Source organism: Nannobrachium achirus (genome assembly GCF_963921795.1).
Source record: "Nannobrachium achirus genome assembly, chromosome: 9".
Classification (NCBI taxonomy): Eukaryota; Metazoa; Chordata; class Actinopteri; order Myctophiformes; family Myctophidae; genus Nannobrachium; species Nannobrachium achirus.
Window position 1 is genome coordinate 51,293,914 of NC_137818.1, and position 23,543 is coordinate 51,317,456.

At 44.4% G+C, this 23,543-nt stretch overlaps 1 protein-coding gene across 1 annotated transcript in view; it reads right to left on the reverse strand.

Moving 5' to 3' along the window:
* The window catches only part of plxnb1a (plexin b1a), a gene marked incomplete at both ends in the record, with an annotated part of 93,287 nt that overhangs the window by 14,359 nt on the left and 55,385 nt on the right, over positions 1–23,543 (reverse strand). Inside the window, 21 exons of the mRNA XM_080732871.1 lie at positions 46–224; positions 1,081–1,298; positions 1,946–2,046; positions 3,047–3,195; positions 4,507–4,683; positions 5,160–5,402; positions 6,622–6,838; positions 7,668–7,841; positions 8,221–8,357; positions 8,822–8,927; positions 9,518–9,669; positions 10,441–10,613; positions 12,041–12,134; positions 12,508–12,630; positions 12,961–13,059; positions 15,541–15,649; positions 16,331–16,439; positions 17,011–17,167; positions 18,998–19,130; positions 19,518–19,618; positions 22,120–22,248. Of these exons, the coding sequence (XP_080588997.1) occupies positions 46–224; positions 1,081–1,298; positions 1,946–2,046; positions 3,047–3,195; positions 4,507–4,683; positions 5,160–5,402; positions 6,622–6,838; positions 7,668–7,841; positions 8,221–8,357; positions 8,822–8,927; positions 9,518–9,669; positions 10,441–10,613; positions 12,041–12,134; positions 12,508–12,630; positions 12,961–13,059; positions 15,541–15,649; positions 16,331–16,439; positions 17,011–17,167; positions 18,998–19,130; positions 19,518–19,618; positions 22,120–22,248 (3,080 nt within the window). The remainder of the gene's footprint in view (positions 1–45; positions 225–1,080; positions 1,299–1,945; positions 2,047–3,046; positions 3,196–4,506; positions 4,684–5,159; positions 5,403–6,621; positions 6,839–7,667; positions 7,842–8,220; positions 8,358–8,821; positions 8,928–9,517; positions 9,670–10,440; positions 10,614–12,040; positions 12,135–12,507; positions 12,631–12,960; positions 13,060–15,540; positions 15,650–16,330; positions 16,440–17,010; positions 17,168–18,997; positions 19,131–19,517; positions 19,619–22,119; positions 22,249–23,543) is intronic.

Below are 23,543 nucleotides of genomic sequence, written 5' to 3' on the forward strand. Positions count from 1 at the left end.
CCGATACCGAAAATGAACAATGATAAAGTTCATATTTCTGTTCACCTCCGCAGCATTAGCTTGGGGTTCTTGGCGACATACTGCTCTACCAGGTCGTTCAGCAGAGTTTTCAGGATGTCTGTGAAGTATTCCAGTTTGCCGTGCAAGGCAACGGTCAGCAGGGAGGCCACGTAGGCCCTGTCCCTGGGGGAGAAGGTCCTCTGGACCTCCAGAGTGTGAATGAACTGCATGGAGAGACCAGAGAGAAGACCCCAAGTCAAGAGCCGCCTCGGCATGTCACACACATTGATATATAATGTAGACGCATTTGAATTTGCCATCAGCTGTCAGTTACTGAAAGGAGCTGTGATTTATTTTGGTTTTTAGTTAAAAAGTTAAAAAGTTAAAGCCTAATATTCTGATAGTAATCATTGATATAGAGTGTTTGTACAGTAACAGGGGTGTCCTCATTGGTGGTCACTAATTTCATCCAATCAGGAGAGAGAACCGCGTAGAATTGTGCATTATTTATGAATGCTTTAGACAAATGCAGAGCACAATAAACTAGCAGAGTTTTCATTGGCAAGCTTCAAAAACACACAACCACACAAAAACATGATTTACGTATTTAGACCTGGACTTGAACCGCTTTAACCATTATTTTATGCTTTAGCTACTGAAAAATAGCTGAATTATAAGCTCACAGCACGGCACTTGGTGCCGCACTGTGAGCTTGTAGATCTGCTATTTTAGAAAATGGGTGAAAATGTTTGCAAGTCTTTCCCGATTCTATAAATGTCTTCAAAATCCTTCTTCTAAATCAGTGGTTCTCAAACTTTTTCATGTCAGTGGACCCTCAAAATTACATTATTTGGCCGCAGACCCCATCTCAAAATATGTTGTTTCAGGGACTGCCAGAAGCAGAAATTTGAGTTACAAAAGTTTGCTCTGGAAAATATATGTATTCAAAGATTCACAAAAGAACTAAACAAAAAACAAATCAAGATCTTTCAAAAATAGCAGATCTACAAGCTCGCAGTGTGAGCTTGTATATCTGCTGTTTTATATAAAAGTATAACATAATTCCAAAGCTTCTCTGACCTTGGTGAGGAAGAGTTTACTGTTGAGCAGGTTGGACAGCTGAATGAGTCCCTGCTCCACGGTCTGACGGCGGCTCTCCGGCACGTCCAGGTCTCGTCTCAGCGGCGAGTCGCGGTGGCCGGGGAAGAAGATGCGCTCGGCGTACGCCTTGTAGTCCAGGAAGGGGATTCCTGAGCCCACCAGGTCACTGGACATGTCCATCATCTCTGTCATCAGGTCTGGAGGAGGAGGACCAAGGATGGAGGAGAGAGAGAAAGATGAAGATTAGAGGGGGAAAAGATAGATAGATGGAAAAGGAAGGAGGAAGAAACTACGGCTGTATTGCAGCCTTTCATACAACACATAACAATACCGTACTTTAGAGCAGTGGTTCTCAACCTGTGGGTCGGGACCCCCAGGGAGGTCCCCAAATTATTTTAGGGGGTCCCCAGATGATTAGCTTAATGTGAAACATTGTTTTCTCACTCAACAGTAAACAAACCAACATAAAGTCTAAGTGTATAGAGGGTACCTGCACATTTCTAAAGTGACAATTTGAGGACTTTTTAGTACCTCTAAAATGACAATTAAACGTTGGCCAAATTCTCAAACATTAGAGGCAGAAATTGGGAAAATAGCCGATCTACATGCTCACAACGCCTCGCAGCACGAGGCGTTGTGAGCATGTAGATCTGCTATTTTCACATTAGACCCGTGTTATACAAAATGTAATGCCTCAACTCTTAGTGCTCGTCAGGGTGGGGGGGGTCCCCAGTTAAAATATGATTATTTTGTGGGTCGCGGCCTGAAAAGGTTGAGAACCACTGCTTTAGAGTTTTCCCAAAGAGATAAATCACTGTTTGGGAATCGCTGTGTTAGACTATACCTGTAAACTCCTTCTTGCACCGGTCTCGGACACTGGTCTCTAGGTTCTCCAGCTGGATTTGGACTTTCTTGTAGTCTCTCATGGCCTGTTTGCTCTTCCTCCTGTCAGACAGACAGACAGACAGACAGACAGACAGCCAGACAGACAGACATGCAGTCAGGGAAGTGACCAGAGTTGTGCTTTTGCTTACGATCAAAAGATTTCAATTAGCTGAACTGAATGCAAACGTGAAACCATTGCAGTGAGGCCGTCTTTATAGATAGTTTGCAAAGTGGGTGGGGCCTCAACCCCCAGCAGGGATGCCAGGGTGGCCAATAGGAAGGAGAGGGACAAATAGAATAAAAATTGTGAGCATGTGATCTGACTTTCTTTAGCCATTTCGCTGAAGGGGCTATGGCTATTTGGGGATCCTCGTAACCCCTGATAATTCATTCAAGTCATCTCCTGGTTTATTGCTTCCCTTTCAGCCTTGTGACTGCAATACATAAAACAGCTGGGAGGTAATTGAATTGTGTTTAAAGGAGGTTTAGGGAAAATGTGAAGTGTGGAGCATAGATAATGTCCAGGAAAGACTTGTTTCAGCACTGCACTTGATAATTTTTACTTTGTGGGTCATGGTACTCGTGATACTCGTTAATGCCCAGAATCAGAGCTCATAGCTGGGTAAAACAGTTTGTCTTCAAGCTCTGTGTTTGAACAGTATGTATGGCATTGGTTCTCAAAGTGGGGTCCGGGGACCTCCAGGGGTCCTTGAGAGTGTTCTAGGGGGTCCCCAGCTAAATGATAGTTAGGAACCAAATAGACCCTTATGGGTCTGTAACTCAGAAAGTCCATTTGGTTCCATTTGTACACTCTCCAGAGTTCAATTAACATTGATTTTACAATATAAATTGGGGTCTCAGAGATAGAAATGCCATTAAATGGGGGTCCTTGACATGAAAATGGTTGAGAATCACAGCTAGAGCCATGAAAACCTTCTCTAATGTGGATGTCCCTGGCATATATTTTCAAATGGGGGGTCCGCTGGCTAATAAGTGTCAATTTGGGGGTCCTTGTCATGAAAAAGCTTGAGAACCAGTGATGTATGGAGTCTGTTCTTACCTGTAAATGAGCACTATGATGAGAACAATGAGAGCCACTATAGAGGCTCCCACCCCAACCCCCACCTGGGCCTCCAGGGGGAAGGTGGACAGGGCCTGGCTGTCGTACTGCACTCTGCCCAGGGAGAAGTTCAGGTTGCCCATCCGGACCTGCACGGGACAACAGAGGGCCAAGGCCAGGAATTAAACTCATGTGAAGGAGGCGCTTTCCTATAGATGCAAACTGCGGTGCAAACAGCAGCCAGTGGGAGCAGAAGTAAAATTATTGAAAATGGGAAATGCTCAAGTAAAGTACAAATACTCAAAATTGTACTAAGTACTGTACTTAAGTAAATGTAGGCTACAAGTTACTTTACAGTGTTTACACCACAGATAATGGCGGCAGCGCCCTCTCCAGGGTGTCGCTCAGGAAATCGTTCTATAGGTAAACGGCCCGTGGAGGCCTGCAATTCTATGGCACCTGCGATTCTGCGATTCTACCAGAACAGACAAGAGTCTTGGACGATTATCATTGCAAGCTAACAATGTGCCACAATACCCAGTGTTAGCTTGATGATCTGTTCCTTTTGGCAAACAATGTCACTATGGATGGACTATAAATTATGCTTAATTCATGTATTTCACCGATGTGTTTTTTTCTTTCCAGGAAAGGTTCAATTTGTATTGTAAACGCACACTCTAATCTTCCCTCTATGTCTAACCCCCCAGCTAGCCACCCACCCACACACATTTATTTAAAAGTCAAAGTTTTTTTTTTTGCTTTAAACTAACTCATGATATTTAATTATTTAAACAAAGAAAACTAATATTTTGTCCCCAAAATCCTCTTTCCATAAACTGCAACCGGGCTTGAATTTGAGCCCGGAATTCACATCATAGAGGACGTTGTTGGAAAGTGGTCCTGTGGCTTGTGAGAAAGGCTGGGACTCACAGTGTAGCTTGTGAGAAAGGCTGGGACTCACAGTGAACTGTAGCTTGTGAGAAAGGCTGGGACTCACAGTGAACTGTAGCTTGTGAGAAAGGCTGGGACTCACAGTGAACTGTAGCTTGTGAGAAAGGCTGGGACTCACAGTGAACTGTAGCTTGTGAGAAAGGCTGGGACTCACAGTAAACTGTAGCTTGTGAGAAAGGCTGGGACTCACAGTAAACTGTAGCTTGTGAGAAAGGCTGGGACTCACAGTGAACTGTAGCTTGTGAGAAAGGCTGGGACTCACAGTGAACTGTAGCTTGTGAGAAAGGCTGGGACTCACAGTAAACTGTAGCTTGTGAGAAAGGCTGGGACTCACAGTGAACTGTAGCTTGTGAGAAAGGCTGGGACTCACAGTAAACTGTAGCTTGTGAGAAAGGCTGGGACTCACAGTGTAACTTGTGAGAAAGGCTGGGACTCACAGTGAACTGTAGCTTGTGAGAAAGGCTGGGACTCACAGTGAACTGTAGCTTGTGAGAAAGGCTGGGACTCACAGTGAACTCCGGCAGGCTGTCCACTCCCTCCAGCTTCCTGCCAGCCACCACCGAGGGCTGCTGGGACGGAGGCTCACAGTACAGGTGGTTGTGGGTCAGGGTCTTCACAGCACACACCCCCTCCCCAATGAGAGCCACCACCTCCTCCTTGTAGATGGCCAGGTCCAGGTTCTCTCCCTGGGTTGGGAGCAAAATGCCAAATGACTTCTCTGACTCTCACGAGTTATATCAAGACTAAGGACTTTACTGTGCTATCATTCTGAAATCTCAACAACTAATGGCAGCTTTACACTGTTTTCTTTACATTGAGCAGTGCTCAGGGACACATTACATCTTTTCAACTCATGCACCATTATGGTCGTAACAAAATAAACGTTATATCCTGCTATAAAAGGAAGAAAACTATCTTTGACATTCTCTCCTTTTGTCTGTTTCAAAAGCTCGACGTATAAAAAGCCACCCAAACCATAACCTCAAACTACAAAATCAGACAGTTTGTGGTGTGCTGCAGACTTTAAAAAAGCCTCTATGACATGCTTCGTGGAAACTGACTGATTCTTAAAGAAAAAAAACAACATATATGGACTATCAACGTTTGGTCTATGCAGTAAATAGCATAGCGACACTTTCAAGTCCCATCATCCACCACCCACCTCCACGGAGATGATGCTGCCAGGTTTGTGATGGTAGGGCTTGCCAGGGTCGTTCAGGTTCAGGGGGTAGAGCTCTGGGTTGGGCTCGTAGCTGAAGGCCTCGTTCCCCACCGCGTTGAAGTCAAAATGGAGGCTGTCCAGCAGGAAATCCACTTTGATCCTGGCCCTCCGGGCCTCGGGGCCCACCGATGGCGTGGGACACAGGATGAGAGACGAGCTGCTCACCGTGCAGCGAGAGTCATACTGGGACACATGAGAGTGGGAAAAGGAATACGAATTGATGCTAAAATGTGTTAGATGGGGGATAATCTGGATTTATTTAATCTCTGAATGAAGTCACGGGAGTGCTTTGGGAAAAAAAAATGGTTCTCAACCTTTTCAGGCCGCGACCCACAAACTAATCATATTCTAACTGGGGTCCCCCCAGACTGACGACAAGACGAAGAGTAGAGGCATTACATTGTGTATAACACTGTTTTATTGTGATTTTTTTCACAATTTCTGCCACTAATATTTGTTAATCATCTCAAAATAATTTGGGGACCCCCCTGGGGAACCCGACCCACAGGTTGAGAACCACTGAATTAGACCAATGACAGTGTGGTCTTCCATTCGCTTTAAGAGCTATAAGTGTACCTGCGCCTGGCACTGTGTGAAAATAATTGATTGTGAGAGGGTATTCCATCCCCTGATATTTAAGGACCCCTTTGTCCATATCCTCAACCCACAATCATGAATGTGCTGTGCTATTTAAATGAGACATTCGCCAAATTAGAGACACAAAAAAAAAATCTGCTGATGAAACTGATCTGCTCATGCATGAAGTGAAAGCATTTGCCCATCTCCTGGAGCAGCATTAATAATGTGGAAATGATAGGTGGACTACCCATAATGGCTGCCTGCTGGTGGCAGAACTGGGCATGCACTTCAGAATACCTTTCATCCTCAGTTTCTTTATTTTAAGCCAGGAGCCTATCTCCTGTTTCTGTAGCGTGAGGCAGCTTGATGTACTAGTACTGTACACCCCCTGGACATGACGCTAGTATGTCTCAGGGACTTACCCCAATCCAACCCTTGATGCTGAGTGACAAGCAGGGAGGCACTGGATCCCATTTTTCAGAGTCTTTGGTATGACCCGGCTGGGGATCGAACCCGAACCCGTTCTACTCGCTGAAAGGTGCCACCCCAGCCCGTATGAATACGCTCAGTGCCAATTATCACCCACCTCGAACAGGGCCAGTTGTGTTTGTACGACAAAGCTAGATGCACCACGGTGGATTTGAACCCACAACCTCCGTGGTGAGCAGCTACTTTACCTCTGCATCACCCGAGCAAATTCACACCAGATTCTTACATGACGAGAGGTACGGGACCTTTTTATCAGAGCTATAAAGTGTATCCATCCATGTACACACACACACCTCCATCCATCAGTCTGTTCATCACATACACTCATCCATACCCAATGGACGTGACAGATCGCTCCCTCTGGGCAGCCGGGCTCTGGAACGATCCTCCTGCGTCTCGTCAAGACGCCCGCCTCCTCCCCAGTGCTCCCCCCGCGCCTCCTCCTCTTCCTCCTGGGAGGGAGGGTGTCGGGGGGGCTGAGCGTCACTCTGATCTTAGGCTCCTGAACCACGTCCAGGTTGTGGCCTTTAACACGGATGATTCGGCCCCCCCTGGTGGAGAGAGAGAGAGAGAGAGAGCCAGAGAGGTTGTACTTTAAACAGGAAAAATGATTACTTAAGTCATTGTTAACCATTTAAATACAAATAACAATGACGACGATGATTTTATTATTCTGTGAAATCATTAGCATTTCTACTACTACCAGTAAGACTCCCTAATCGGGAGATAAGCGAGCGCAACGTCGCATACACAAAATTTTGAAGGCAACCGTAGCCAATCAGGAGGGAATATGGGAAATGGGACAGATCCATGTTGATGACATGACTGTAGAGATACTGTGTACCGCTTTGCGCGATTTTAGGGCAAAATCTGCTACTATTATTGTTTCTTAAATGTGCATGTACCGGTATGTTCTTTTGAAGTAAATTACTACTTATGTTTTACAACGATATAACACCTTATATCAGTGGTTCTCAAACGTTTTGAGCTGCAGTACCCCCTTGTACTGATTTCTGAAGCCGGGTACCCCTTCCCCTGACTACAGCCTTTTGCTTAGAAAAAATTACATAAAAAGTCCAGTTTTCATGCCAATATGTTCAAAACAAAACAACATAATGGCAAATAAACATTGCTTTCTATTCAATAACAGTTGTACTCACTCAAGGTATTGATGTAATTTGGTTTAACAATCTACAGATGAGCAGGTTCACACAAAGTTTGTCAATGCTTTATCATGGACCATAACACTAAAATACATATTCCCATTTTCTATATATATATTTTTTTTCATGTACCCCTTGCAGTACCCCTGCATACCCCTAGGGGTACATGTACCCCCATTTGATAAACACTGCCTTATAGAATCATATAGACACTCACTTGAGGAAGCTTTTGGATGGGGTGGCCATGGTGATATTAGGGTCTGGGGTGTAATGATACACCCCGCCATGTAGATGGCGCTCTGCACCGGCAAACCGCACCGTGATGCCATGCTCTCCTGTCTTGTTGCTGGCTCCACTCAGACAAATGATCTGCTCGTCCAGAATGTCTGAGCTGGACACAGAACAATAAGATACAGCTCATGACACAGTAACACATAATTGACACATATCGTCAATTACCAAATTTTATACTTTGTCATATGACAGTGTCTCACAAAAGCACTAAATATAGCCAATCTTTGGAACATTTTCCATTTCCATTTCCTGATAAGTAATGCATATAGAAAGTTTCAATACAATGTATAATAAGAGATGCATGTTTTTTTTTTTTTACAAAACAGGTCAGAATCAGAATTATTGCTTGATTGTCACATCACAGGTTTACATAAGTAACGAAGTGGGTGAAATTCATTTTCGTGCATAGTAAAAAAAAAAAAGAACATAACATGTAAACAGAAATATGCAATTGACAGCGACACGGGGACACTCACACAACACAGGGCACTCCTCCAATCAGCACGCTGACCTCACTGGGCTGACCGGTCCTCAGCCTCCGGCCCCTGATCCTGAGGGCCGAGCCCCCTGCCTTGGGCCCTTTCTGGGGAAAGATGCTGCTCAGGACAGGGTCCTGGGGATGGGTGGGGGGGAGAATAGAGCGGTGATTCTCAAATCTTTTTAAATTTCAATGACCCCCAGTTTGATAAACGTTTTATCTCTGGGACCCCAATCTACAGTACAAAGTCTCCCATGTTAATTTAACTCTGAGTGTACAAATTGAACCAATGGATGAAGGACAAAAGGAGGGTCTAATCAGTGATCGAGTGGCAAGCGAGAAATAAAATGAGAAGACTAGAAAAAGAAAGGTTACTTTTTCTATTTTCTTATTCTCTCGCTTCTGCAATGGGCAATGAGCATGCAAACTTTGGTAATCAGATACATCTTCATCACATGACTCCAGAAATAAAAAGATCAACAAAAAAAAAAAAAAAAAGAAATACTACCCAAAAACAATGATTTCATAAAACAAATATTTTAATCAATCAATGTAAACACTGTAAACAAATCAATCCAAATGGTTATGGTGGTTGTTACCTGGAAGCTGAAGGTCTGTGCTGACAGTCCGTGACCTCCTCCTCTGACCTTCACTGAGGCCTGTCCACTCTTCTCCCCTCCACTGCCTGTGGTCTCACACACAATCCTATAGTAGAGCATACACAACACACACAATTCATCTACAGAGAAGAAGACGTGTGTTATCACCAGTCTATACCTCCACCCGGCCTGTTCAGCAGTCTAACCTAGTGTTGATTTTGACAGCAAATTATTTGATTTAGTTTTAGTCTTAGAAAATTCTTCGTCATAGTTTCAGTCGATGAAATCAACACTAGCAGGATGTCCTTCCTATGGACAGGACAGGTGCATTCTAGGGATGGGACGATAAGCGATTGTTTATTGTGATAAAAAACAATCCCCATACGATCGTATCATGGAGATTTAATTTATCGAGATATCATCCTCCGTCATGCACTGGGTTTAATTCACCTTTATTTGCCGAGCTGCATATCCGGTACCACTTAAACCCTCTATAATTGGTAAATGGTACTTATAATATACATATTTTTTTCACTCTCTATCAAATGTCTTTGCCAAAAAATAGCAGATCTACAAGCTTACAACGTGTCACAACGCCCCAGGATAATGGATTTTGAATATCGGAAATCGCGATTTCTTTTGTCACAATAATCGTTCCATCCCTAGTGCATTGTGGTGTTGTGGCGGAGGACTCACCGTGAGGAGACCTCATATCTGCTGTGGATGACGGTGCAGGGCACCCCCGCCACGCTGACAGAGTTCTGGATGTCCTCAGCCCTCTGGCCCAGGTTGGAGCCCGAGATGGTCACCACCGTGCCCCCTTCCACCGGCCCAGACACCGGGTCCATCTGGGACGCAAGAGGACACCATACAGTACATGGATATAACAAGAAACAAGCCAGGAGAAACCCATGATGTCAAAATTCTGTGGTGGAAGAAGTACTCAAATTTTTTACTTAAAAAAAAAAGTTAAAGTATCAATACTGCAATGTAGAAATACTCTGATACAAGTAAAAGTCAGGAATTCAAAATGTACGTAACGTAAACGTACAAAAGTATTGGTATCAAAATGTACTTGAAGTACCAAAAGTAAAAGTACTCATTATGCAGAATGTCCCAATTAAAGTTTCAAATGTATACAAATCTTTTGACAATAGCAGATCTACGTCTCACCGCGATGCATTGTGAGCTAGTAGATCGTCTATTTTCAAATGGCCGAAATATATATGGCGTGTTTATGTATGTTTTGTAATAATAATCAAAATCTACAAAGTAACAAGTAACTAAAGTTTGCAAAGAAATGCGAGGTGAAGTGGAGTAGAAGTAAACGTATTGGAAATACTCAAGTAAAGTACAAATACCTCAAAACTGTAATTAAGTACAGTACTGAAGTACTTAGTTACCGCTACTGTCAAAATTTAATGTAAATAATGCACTTATGCGTTATTACTGTATGCTTGATTTCCACACACACACACACACACACACACACACACACACACACACACACACACACACACACACACACACACACACACACACACACACACACACACACACACACACACACACAATCCACTATTTCCTGTCACAAAGCAACCAGCAGAGGGCAGTCTTACAAAGTGGATGACGGGTGCAGGGCAGGTGTGCTGGATCTGGTCGCTGCAGGACTCCTGGAAGACGCAGTGCGAGCCGGACGCTCCACCGCCGCACCACGCGCAGCCATACTTGGGGTCGGCCGTGCGACAGCGGCTGCAGTCCGACCGGCCCACCGAACAGTTGAACAGCGTCACTGGAGCAGAGGAATGATGCATGGGGATATTTATATAGCGATGCAGCTCAAATAGGGCAGTGGTTCTCAACCTGTGGTGTCGGGACCCCTAGGGGGGTCCCCAAGTTATTTTGGGGGGTCCCCAGATGATGAACTTGATGTGCAAGATTGTTTTCTCACTCAACAGTAAACAAACCAACATAAAGTTTAAGTGTATAGAGGGGTATCTGCACATTTCTAAAGTGACAATTTAAGGACTTTTTAGTACCTCTGAAATGACAAATTAGACATTAGACAAATTAGACATTAGACAAAGTGTCAAATATTAGAGGCAGAAATTGTGAAAATAGCCGATCTACATGCTCACAATGCCTCGCAACGCAAGCCGCTGTGACTTGTGAGCATGTAGATCTGCCATTTTCACAACAGAACCGTGTTATACAAAATGTAATGCCTCAACTCTTAGTGCTGGTCAGGGTGGGGGGGTCCCCCAGTTAAAATATGATTATTTTGGGGGTCTCGGTTGAGAACCACTGAAATAGGGAGTGTCATTACATCAACAGATGGGACAGAGGTGGACATGAATGCCTGCCAAGTACATTGTTTGTTTGTTTGTGGGTATCTATGTCACTCTGTCAGCAATGACTCAATTGCTGACAGAGTGGCAGTGACTACACTAAATTATATCATCATTAAATCTCAACACAAGGTCACTCAACCAGTACGGAAATATGCGCGTCGCCAAAGGAGATGTTGCGCTCATTAGCTTCAGACAGTACTACTTTTCAACCAGGTGTCATACTCGAAACCATGGTCTAAATGTCTCAGTGGAAGTAGGGAGACCACCATACGTTCTGGAGTTGCAGTTTTAATAGAATTAAGGGGCCGCTCACACATGGTCGTGCAACAATGTGTCAATTCTCGGAGGCAGAAGCAGCATTTCAATTAATGTAATAATATTAGTCACCTACTTCCTCCTGAGGGGGAAATTCAGTATTTTCAGCCCAACCCAGCTGATTCGCTGCCCAACAAGGAGCGTGTGAGCAATTAGGAGTTAAAAGTCTTGCTCAGGGACACACAACGATTGCTACCCTGGCCTGGAATCTAACCAGGGACAACCAGGGGCTCTGGTTCCCCAAGCAGGCTCCCTAACCATTCAGCTATGCCGCCCCTGAATGGGAGTCATGTGGTTATCAAGCGTCCGACGTGCCGCAGGGGAGGGGGAAGGGTGGTCACAGCACAAATTCTACTATAATACTTGTGTTGACTTTTGGCCCTCACAATTACTTTAAAGTAATGCAATCACACACACACACACACACACACACACACACACACACACACACACACACACACACACACACACACACACACACACACACACACACACACACACACACACACACACACACACACACACACACACACACACACACACACTCTCCTACCGTGCAGATCCTCAGTGCTGTCGATGAGGAAGTTGTCTTTCCTCCTCACACTGACCATGGCCTGGTATTCCTCCAACAGGGCAGAGTATGCATACTGAAACCAACACAATGGCAACATCACACAACAATGACCTCACCACGTGTCACATGTTCCATGTGGGAATATCTCCCCACGTTCAGGGCAACTTGGAGAGCCAAGGGTGGCTCTGTCTGTCCAACTGTAGCTAAGCTAATCTTTTGGAAAAGATCCTCAGGAACTTTCTACAATTGTGAAAATGGCACATTAACAAGCTCAAAACGTGTAGAATGCACACCATACAATACAGTTAACACAAGGCTAATGTAGTAGTTTTTCACCTGGTGAAGTTGACATAAAGCTACTGTAGTTTGTCACCTCACCTGGTACTATCAACATAAAGATGTAGTTTATCACCTGGTACTGTTAACATAGAGCTGTAGTTTGTCACCTGGTACAGTTGACAGGTGATAAGGAAGTTGGAAGGCTCCGTCACATCTGTCTCCACAACAGCATCCACCACCACCAATCGCCCCTCGATGTCCAACACACACTCATAGTCCAGTTCCTTATCCTGAACACACAGAGAGAGAGAGAGAGAGAGAGAGAGAGAGAGAGAGAGAGAGAGAGAGAGAGAGAGAGAGAGAGAGAGAGATCAGTGTCCCATAGTTTGTTTCTCACTTGTTTTCATTATTATTATATTGCTTGTAATTTGTTACATTAGATGCTGCATCTGCAATCTGATGTGATACTGTACTAATTTATAGACAGACAGACAGACAGACAGACAGACAGACAGACAGACAGACAGACAGACAGACAGACAGACAGACAGACAGACAGATATAGATATAGATATGACACAGCAGAATACAGATGATAACTTGTGTTGAGCTAACCTTACCTCAAACAGCTGGAGGTGTTGTCCCACCAGAGTGACCTTCCTCTCCACGTTGACTGGGATCAGAGCGGAACCCTGGATCCTGTCCACACACGGACACTCCTGCTAACATAATGTAACGCACATAAGTATTGCATATATGCCATCTAAAATAATATACATACATACATACAGTGCATAATACTGTATAGTTTATTTCCTACAGTGGGACACTTCACCAAAAAGAAAACCTCCTATACACCGAAGACAAAAACAGCAGCAACAAAAACCCACAAAACAAAGGTAAAAAGCAGCATATAGGCTCAAAGAGGCTGATATGGTCAAATGAAGCTGATGATGAAGACAGAAGCACTGGACACTCAAAAAATCAAACACAAGGGAGGATGAATTCTAAAATAACGTTTACAACCTCACCAGCCCAGGGCTAGTGATTTAACAACCTGATATCCTTCCCATTATATTTGGATCTGGCGGTGGCAGCGAACAAGACCTGGCGCGATAGTACTGTAGCTAAAATTCCTTAGTGAGAGAGAGAGATGTTGAAGTTAGTAGCTGCCACAGTAGAAGTACCTCCATCCTCTGGTGTCATAGTAACGCCATAGATATCAGAGTATAGATCGTACAGTACAGAGTACAGTACTCTAATGGGGGACCAGATGAGACTTATTGCTATTGATACCAGAACCATCACAGCATCTTCATATGGAACAAACATATTCCATAGATGCCCTTGGGGATTGCATACGTGTACGGTACTTCTTCTGACAGCGTTGCTAGAGAAAAAGTCTTCAACGTTTTCAGGGAAAGGACCCCTTAGTTGAGAGAGAGAGATGAAGCAGGGACCCCCACAACCTGTTCATAGATTCCATATACAGTAGTTTCATTGTTTGACAGCACGACCATCAGTGTATTTTGGATTCATGTCAATTTGTGTTTTCAGATATTTAACCACTTAAACCGTCAAAACTTAATAAACTTGACCTTTCACTCTGTACTGCTCTTTTCCCCTCTACACAAAAACTCTTGGCCAAAAATAGCTGATCTTCAAGCTCACAACGCCTCGCGCTGCGAGGCGTTGAGAGCTTGTAGATCTGCTATTTTCGGCTAGAGTTCTCAGAATATGGACACTACGGTTCAAACGTCTTTCTCTACATTTATTCCTATGTGTAAGGTTAATTGCTGTACTACTACAATGGCTACATGCACTCACCGGCACGTAAGAGTCAGACGAGGAATCGGACTGATAGTATTCAGCGATATCGGGCTCAGATGGGCGAGCGTGGATGAACGTCTGCTCGCTGGCCCCCGGCACAGACGGACCTGCGGCCAAGACCACCTCTAGCTCCCTCTCTTCCTTCTCCCACTCCCTCACCCAGGCGGCTGCATCGTTTCCCTCAGCGTTAGCGAGGGGAACGGCCACCTCGTCGTCGCTGTCGGCGGGTTCCGCTACCAGGACCGCTTCGCTAGGGGCGGCAGAGGACCGGACGCCGGAGGAGTCGACCGCTTCGCCCGAGGGCTCAGCCTGGCCGTTGGCGCCGCTAGGTAATGTAGTCTCAGGAAGGAACTCCGGGAAAGCGGGGGACACGGGGGGCTCCGGGGACTCAACCTCAGTTAGCACAGCGTCATCGACTCCTTTCTCGTCTTCCACGGAACTCCTGGTGTCCCCGCCGTCGCCCTCATAGCCCTCCGTCACCCCGTCCCCGATGGGAATCGATTCTTGAGTGGTCGGTTCAAGGTGCGTGGTGGTGGCCTGGGTGGAGAGGCTGACGGAGGGCAAGGTCATACCCAGGGTAGGGGGCACGGTGGTGGGTACAGCCATAAGCTCTGGGGTGGGGGGTGGTGGTGTTGAGGGGACGGCTGGGGGCTCAGGGGGCTCTGTGGGCAGTGGCAGCGGTGACGTTACTGTCGCTGTCGTGGTGGTAGCAGGGACGGGCGGAGGTAAAGTGGGTGGATGTTTGGTGGGCGGTGGGGAGGTGGTTTGGGTTGGACGCTTGAGCTTGATGATAGAATAGTAGGCGATGCACAGAGAGAGAGAGGGAGAGAGAGCGAGCGGGGGGATGGAAAAGAAGCGGTGATAACACAGGGATATAAAGGAGGAAAAGGGGAGAGAGGAAATAAAAAAAGAAAAAAGGAGGTAAAATCGAGGGGTAATACAGTGGCGTATGCACATTAAAATGACTGGGAATGTCCCAAAATAAAAATTGTGCATGAAGGAATACTTATTTTAAAATAAACATAACAGACAATGGAAAACAACAGCACAAACAAGCTACTCGGTGATTACTAAGCCAACCTAAATGGGAGTTTGTAGTTTCTAGTTTATACCTCCAGTTATGTCATTAAACTTAGCCAGTATCTAACAAAAAACTGATACTGGCTAACTTACCCCATTTGTTTCCATTAGCATTGCTACGAACAAGCCAATGGACATTCCTCTGTGGCAATAGTGCCAATTTAAAAGCCATAGCGTGGTGATGTGCAATATCAAGCCTAAATAACGTGGCAACAAACTGAACTGCCCGTTTAACGCTGCAACCCGGAACTATTATGGAACTCAATTGGCACCGAGAGCAGTGGACTCACATTTTGGTTGTAGACGGTGGTTCCGTGGGGGCAGGTACGTTGGTGTGTGCAGACGTGTTGGTGGATACACCAGTTACAACCCCAGCGACTGCTCACACAGCCATGACACCTGACAACAAAGAAATAAAGGTTATCGTTATCATAGTCAACTGAAACTAACAAAATAAAGAAAACTAGAATAGAGAAATCACTTCAGTTAACTGGAATAACAAATTAAAACAAAAACTGAAACTGTATTGCGTGTTTATGAAACAAACTAAACTCAAGGGTTATGTCAAGAAGTATAGTATTTTGGGTGAAATCTATATATTTTTGCAGACAGATTTTAACTGGCAATGCATTTACTGTAAATGGTATGCTTGTTCTAAACTTTTTGAATCTTACCCGACAAATATCACATAATATGGGATTACAATTAAATAATAAACGACTAAAACTAAAACTAATCTAACATAAAAATAAAAATAGGGATGCCTGGTTGAAGGAAGGAAGTTGACCACTGAGGCGATATCACATAAAAACATAAAAGATAATGAGACATGTAGATCACATAATATGTGAATTAATATGTATTATGCCAAGTGATTTTTATGTCATAATATGACATAAAAATCACTTGGCATAATAAATATTAATAAAAAATAATAAAAAGAGTACTAAAACAATCTGAATAATGTATAATAATGACCATGGTACCACAGTGAGTGTGTGTGTGTGTGTGTGTGTGTGTGTGTGTGTGTGTGTGTGTGTGTGTGTGTGTGCGCGCGTGCACACATGAGTGTCCACTCACGGTCTGCGTCCAGAGAGCTGCTGCACCAGGCTACAGTTGTAGAAGGTGAAGTCCGTCTCGGCCACCGTCACGTTCAGGAAGCGAAGGGACAGAGTCACCATCACAGAATCTGAACCAATCATGGAACACACAGCCATCATTTATTCATGTAGCCTTCTTTGAGGAATTTATCCATCATTTATTAATGCTGCCTTCTTGTACAGTATTGTTACATTTATTTCGGGCGTTTGGTGCTTGAAATAAAGATAAAAGAGAATCCAGAATTCAAATACTGCTTTGTATTATATTGGAATTATTTGACATATCTGACTTTCCTTGTTGCTTTCCTTCCCTATTCTTTAACCCTTTTCGTTCTGCGAGATTCCTGCTAAATATTGAGTTTAAAATGTCAAAATCGGCATTGTTGACCGGCTTAATTCTTACTTGATTTCATGTGCTGAAAATAGCCAATCTACAAGATCACAGCGCATTCCGTCTGTTTACTTAATATTACTATTACTATTTTTGGCATCTGACACTGTTATGGAAATGCATTATACCATGAATTAACAGTTTGTGAATGATCTATTGACTATTTTGCAAGGGATAGTTGATCACGTGTAACATTTACATCTATAGCTTAATACACATGAGTATGGCTGCAGTGATAGTTTGAATTGGCCACAAAGCATGCCACACACCATCTCCTTGGCCAATGGGAGGCAGACCGCTGGCGTCGGGGGTGGAGCAGGTCACTCCGGTGTGGATGAGGTAGGCGGGCGTCTCAGTGTCGTGGAAGAAGCAGGAGTAAGCTTCATCCACCGCTAGACTGGGGAGACCAGCTACTGACACTGTGATCTGGGGGCGGGAGAGAGGAAACAGATTCATGTCAGAGATGCAGGGAGAGAAACTCAAAGAACCATATCGTCGTTGTCGGGTGGAAACCTTGTATGTCCAAAACCGTTCGGTTTGTGTTTATCATTTTAAAAACGATCTAAACTAGTGAAAATAGCCGATCTACAAGCACTCAACGCCTCGCGGTGCGAGGTGTTGTGTGCTTGTAGATCTGCTATTTTCACTAGCTTTGTGCAACAGTCTTGTATGACAAAGCAGGGCTTTACTTTTACGAAAAAACCTACACATTTGAAACTTGGAGATACAAGGTTTCTGCCCGTCAGTGACGATATGCACGTAGTAACATATGAAATGTATGTATGGGATACGGACATTAAACACTGAAGTCCAGCTAGACACATTGCTTGAGCCTAGGGATGGGACGATAAGTGATATTATCGTTTATCGTGATATAAAAAACAGTCACGAATAATCGTATTGTGGAGATTTACATTTATCGTGATATTGTCCTCCGTCATGCACTGGGATCAATACACCTTTTATTTGCCGAGCTGCATATCCGGTACCACTTAAACCCTCTATAATTGTTAAAAGGTACTATACGTACTTGATAGTCTTTTTTCACTCACTATCAAATGTCTTTGCCAAAAAATAGCCGATCTACAAGCTTGTAGATCTGCAATTTTTTGGCAAATGTTCCACCCCAGGATAATGGATTTTGATTATCGCAATAATATTGTAAATCGCGATTTCTTTCGTCACGATCATCGTGATATGACATGTTCATATCGTCACATCCCTACTTGAGCCCTGCATCAAACCCATCCACACCCTGCTTTCTCTCTCTCCCTGGTCTTATACCCTGCATAAGACCCATACACCCCTCTCTCTCTCTGGTCTTATACCCTGCATAAGACCCATCCACCCCTCTCTCTCTCTGGTCTTATACCCTGCATAAGACCCATCCACCCCTCTCTCTCCCTGGTCTTATACCCTGCATAAGACCCATCCACCCCTCTCTCTCCTTGGTCTTATACCCTGCATAAGACCCATCCACCCCTCTCTCTCCTTGGTCTTATACCCTGCATAAGACCCATCCACCCCTCTCTCTCCCTGGTCTTATACCCTGCATAAGACCCATACACCCCTCTCTCTCTCTGGTCTTATACCCTGCATAAGACCCATCCACCCCTCTCTCTCTCTGGTCTTATACCCTGCATAAGACCCATCCACCCCTCTCTCTCCCTGGTCTTATACCCTGCATAAGACCCATCCACCCCTCTCTCTCCTTGGTCTTATACCCTGCATAAGACCCATCCACCCCTCTCTCTCCTTGGTCTTATACCCTGCATAAGACCCATCCACCCCTCTCTCTCCCTGGTCTTATACCCTGCATAAGACCCATCCACCCCTCTCTCTCCTTGGTCTTATACCCTGCATAAGACCCATCCACCCCTCTCTCTCCCTGGTCTTATACCCTGCATAAGACCCATCCACCCCTCTCTCTCCTTGGTCTTATACCCTGCATAAGACCCATCCACCCCTCTCTCTCCTTGGTCTTATACCCTGCATAAGACCCATCCACCCCTCTCTCTCCTTGGTCTTATACCCTGCATAAGACCCATCCACCCCTCTCTCTCCTTGGTCTTATACCCTGCATAAGACCCATCCACCCCTCTCTCTCCTTGGTCCTATACCCTGCATAAGACCCATCCACCCCTCTCTCTCCCTGGTCTTATACCCTGCATAAGACCCATCCACCCCCTCTCTCTCCCTGGTCTTATACCCTGCATAAGACCCATCCACCCCCTCTCTCTCTCCCCCTGGTCTTACGTCGGTCTTCTCTCCTCGGCTGATGTTGTAGAGGCTGAGGTCCTGGATGCTGAGACACTGCTGCTTCTGGTCAAAGCTCCACAGCCAGTGGCCCTCCACGGAGCCGCGGTGGCACTGCCATCGCTGCCCACATCTGAAAAGGATACGGAATAAGATGACTGGACAGTAGGATTAGACCAACGCATTCTCACTCCCAAGTCATCAAATATTCTGTTGTGCGCGATGTGCGCAGCATCTGACTGAACGCAGGCCATTTGACATGACAGGAAACTCTGTCACGTCACATGTTGATGAGGATTTACTATTCTGTCAGGCTACTCTCTTTCCATCATCGGTCATTGTATTTTCAGAGGATTTTGTCCTAAAACGTCAAACACACACGCACACACACGCACACGCACACACACGCACACACACACACACACACACACACACACACACACACACACACACACAGTTTGAGATCGGATATGCTTTGACATCACCCAAATCCGTGTGTATGACTGCAACCTCTACTCACCGTCCTTCGAGGGCACACCAGCCACAGTAGGGGTCTCTGGCAGCCAGACAGGATTGACAGTCATGGTGGTCCCCACACTCAGCCACCGGACGCTTCTCCACCTGGTAATGACACACAACGTAGGAATTATAGTGACACCCACATCACTTATGCCTAATTCATACTCTGTCGCACGATGATGTTGCTTGCCAAATGATCTTGAATTGATTTGACGTGCGAGTGAGAAGCGAGAGAGAGTCCATGCTAAGAAGAGAGAGAAATGCACCGACAATGAAAGCTGGTGTGCATTTGAACACTAAATACATAACTGTTTGTATAGTTGTGTGTATTCCAAGAATAATGTGTGTTTTTTGCAAAATCCCAAGGAACACCTGGACTTCTCACACAGCACACCAATGTATCTCAGCACATTGGACACACTGCTGTTGGTACTCAAGAAACCTGTAGAAGTAGCTCATTCTTCTTCCATGTTCCAATCGATAGCTGGAAACATTCAAGCGGTATTCTTTGTGTACATTTAAAAAAGCTAGAGTTCCGCATTTAGACAACACAGAGTTCATGAGGCAGGGTTTGAACGACTAGACCATGTTGTGCAGCTTTTACCAGAACCATCTATCACCTTCAGACTTCCTACACAGACGCATTCTGTAGGGTCAATGGTCTCCACACAATGGCGGCCATTTTCTCTAATCAATACCATTGTTGGGCTGAGCCCACACGTCCAGCTGACCGTTGTAGGGCTCACAGTGGGGTGACACAACTTTGACCCCAGCAGACAGCTGGCTGCTCGCGTCTCTTTTATGTCTTCACCCTCATTTTTCTTGAATCCTCTGTTTTTTGGGGGTGAGAAAGACACAGCTTGAGGAAGTGTCAGTGAGAGACAAATCTGACAAATCATGAATTGTGCGACGACGAGGGGCACGCTGTGTCCAGACGCGTGTGTGTGTGTGTGTGGAGACATCTGGGTGACTTGCTCAATGTGTGTGACCGTTGAAAAGGCAGGCCGCGGGTGTTTGTGTGTTTAACCACTTTCAACCTGGCATCCCAGTTTTGGGCATGTCCATATAGTTGAAAATTAAAATAAAATAAAACTTCTTTCTCAAAATGCAAAAAGAATGCACATCTGTAGATACCTACAATGCAATAGGGCTCAAGTAGTTAAGTTGTGTTGTGTTGCATGGTGCGTGCAAACACAACACTTCGGATATACATGAATATAGTCTTTGGCCATGCATACATCAATGTCTCATGTTGAATTGTATATGTATATAAGCACATGCAAATACTTGTAAAATACATTAGGGTACACTGATGCTGTGATAACAGCAATGTTGTTCATCTGTACATTTACAGTAGAGCGAGTACAGTGTGGGATAATGGGGTTGAAATAATTGATGGGAGGAAATCCACCCATATAAACAATATTTCCATCTATTAGCTTGCTGGCTAGCAGACAAACTCCAGTGTCAATGACTCGCGTCTTACTGTATGAGGCCACATTCACCATAATTGCACCACAATTATTAATGATGTGAATCACACACCACACTGACTGGAATGGAACAAGGGAGGAGCCAGAACGCACACACACACACACATGCACACAGGCAGTGGCACACACAGACAGGCGCAGGCTTTTCTTTCTTTTTTTCTATGTACACTTTGATGTACTCTTTTTCTTCTCTCTGTTCCGCTTTCACTCCGCCTGGCAAAACTGAGCTCTTGAACTTGAACCTTGATGTTGGCGTAACATAGAACAGACTACTTTTGTACCACAGACAGTAGCCTGTGGTATACCATGTATGATATATATATATATATATATATATATATATATATATATATATATATATATATATATATATATATTTAGTTGCTGTTGGGCAGAAACCTTGCAGTTCCAAAATCAGCTTTTCTTTTTCAGGAAATGAAAAAAAAAAAAAGTGAGAGAAAAAAAAAAAAAAGAACCTGTCCAATGTAGTTAGTCAAAAGATGTATTTAGTCAAAAGAAGAAAAAAGGAAAAACACAAACACACACACACACACACACACACACACACACACACACACACACACACACACACACACACACACACACACACACACACACACACACACACACACACACACACACACACACACACACACACACACACACACACACACAAAATATGTGGAGTCTAGTCTAGGGGTTTGAATACACAGCGGTACATTCGTCTATCAGTGGTTCTCAATCTTTTTAGGGCCAACACCCCCCATTCCAATATCCAGGTCACCTCCCCCCACAGGCAAGAACGACGGCCTATCAGCAAGGAGTGATGAGTGGGAGAAGAAGTGGGACGGAGGTGCTGCATCCTACCTCACTGGCAGGTGAGCCAGTAGGATACAACAGCTGTGACAACGCACAGAAATGAGTGTGGGGAGGAATTAATTGGCAAATGTACTAATTTGGGGAGAAAAGGGGGGTAAAAAATAATTGTGTACTCAAAAAATTAAAACTTTTGCGACCCACTGTATGACAGTGACTTTGAGGCAATCTAATGGCCATCCAAATTAAGAATACAGCTGTAAACTAGAAACATGGATAATTTCTTTGACTTACAGCGGTGCTGGACATGATGAATATGTGAGCTCCAGTCTGGTCCAGAAGCAGATCACTGTTAATAGGAGAGTTGGGATGGATGGTGGCACTGGCATACATCTCCACCTCGCCTCCCGGACCCAGGAACACCTGAATGAAAGCACACACAACACTGGACACTTCAGATATAGTCCCTTGAGACAGACTGTTGGCTCAAACAATCTTTAAATGCTTCCGCCTAATGCTTGACGATGTTACACGGCAAAAAGAGCCGACCTACAAGTTGACAACACACTGTCATGTGATAGAGCATAAATGAAACTTAACAGTCTGGAAATGCAACAACAATTAGGTGGATGTCCTGTCCCCAGACTTCAATTTCACCTTTAAAGTCTTGCAAATAAATGACTTATTTGCTAAATAGATGTGTTTTTCGACGAATTCGATTTAAAGTAGGACTAATTCCTACTTTAAATCGAATTGGTCGAAAAACACATCTATTTAGCTTTCTACTTAGAAAACATATATTTTAAAGATGTTTTAAGTTAAAATATATTGTCTTCCTTAGATACGTCCTATTGCAACTATATAGAGTAGTGTCATGTGTGTAAGTCATGACGTGACTCGCTCATCCCCCGGTTCATGGAAGTAATTTCTCTATGGATAATAACATTGGGTATCTTAAAATCGTCTCACATAAGCATTGTGGTCCAAAAATAACGTGATATTGTCGGGGAGGTGGCTCTGTATGGTTTATGATAGTCATTCACTCATATTTGATAAAGCCTGTTTCTAGCGAAAATGTAACTAATCGGCGACAGTAACATTAGAGTTTTCTCACCATCAGTTGATTCTTCATATCCATATGAGTCAAACCGCTGAGATAATTTGTTTATGTTTGGAACACAGTTCTTATATGACGCGATATGAAAAAAGTCTATGGGGATTCAGAATGGGTGGGAGGGGACGTGAACCAGGTAGGATGGGTAAATGATGTCAGACAGAGTTACAGACTCTCGGTAGCATTTGAAGAATGTTGAAGAGTTGCCTGGCTTGAGAGACTACTTCAGAGAAGACCTAGAAACACTTGGATGAAACATGGACAGAACACTGGACACTTCAGAGAAATAGACTGACCATGTATCACAGCTGAATCAAATAAGGAACAGGGTTAGAGTTACATAAAGGAGTTTGTGGCTAGACGTTTGAGGCAGCAAATCCATAGACGTCTCTCCTCCCAGGAAGGTTCTGCTGAGTGGAGGAAGTGAGCCGGGACAACTTTCACCTCTCCTTTCCTAGCATCATCATCAAGAGACCTGGGGAGTCCCAGGGTTCCCCAGCTAAATGATAGTCAGGAACCAAATGGACCCTTATGGGTATGTAACTCAGAGAGTGAACAAATGGAACCAAATGGGTCCATTTGGTTCCATTTATACTCTCAGAGT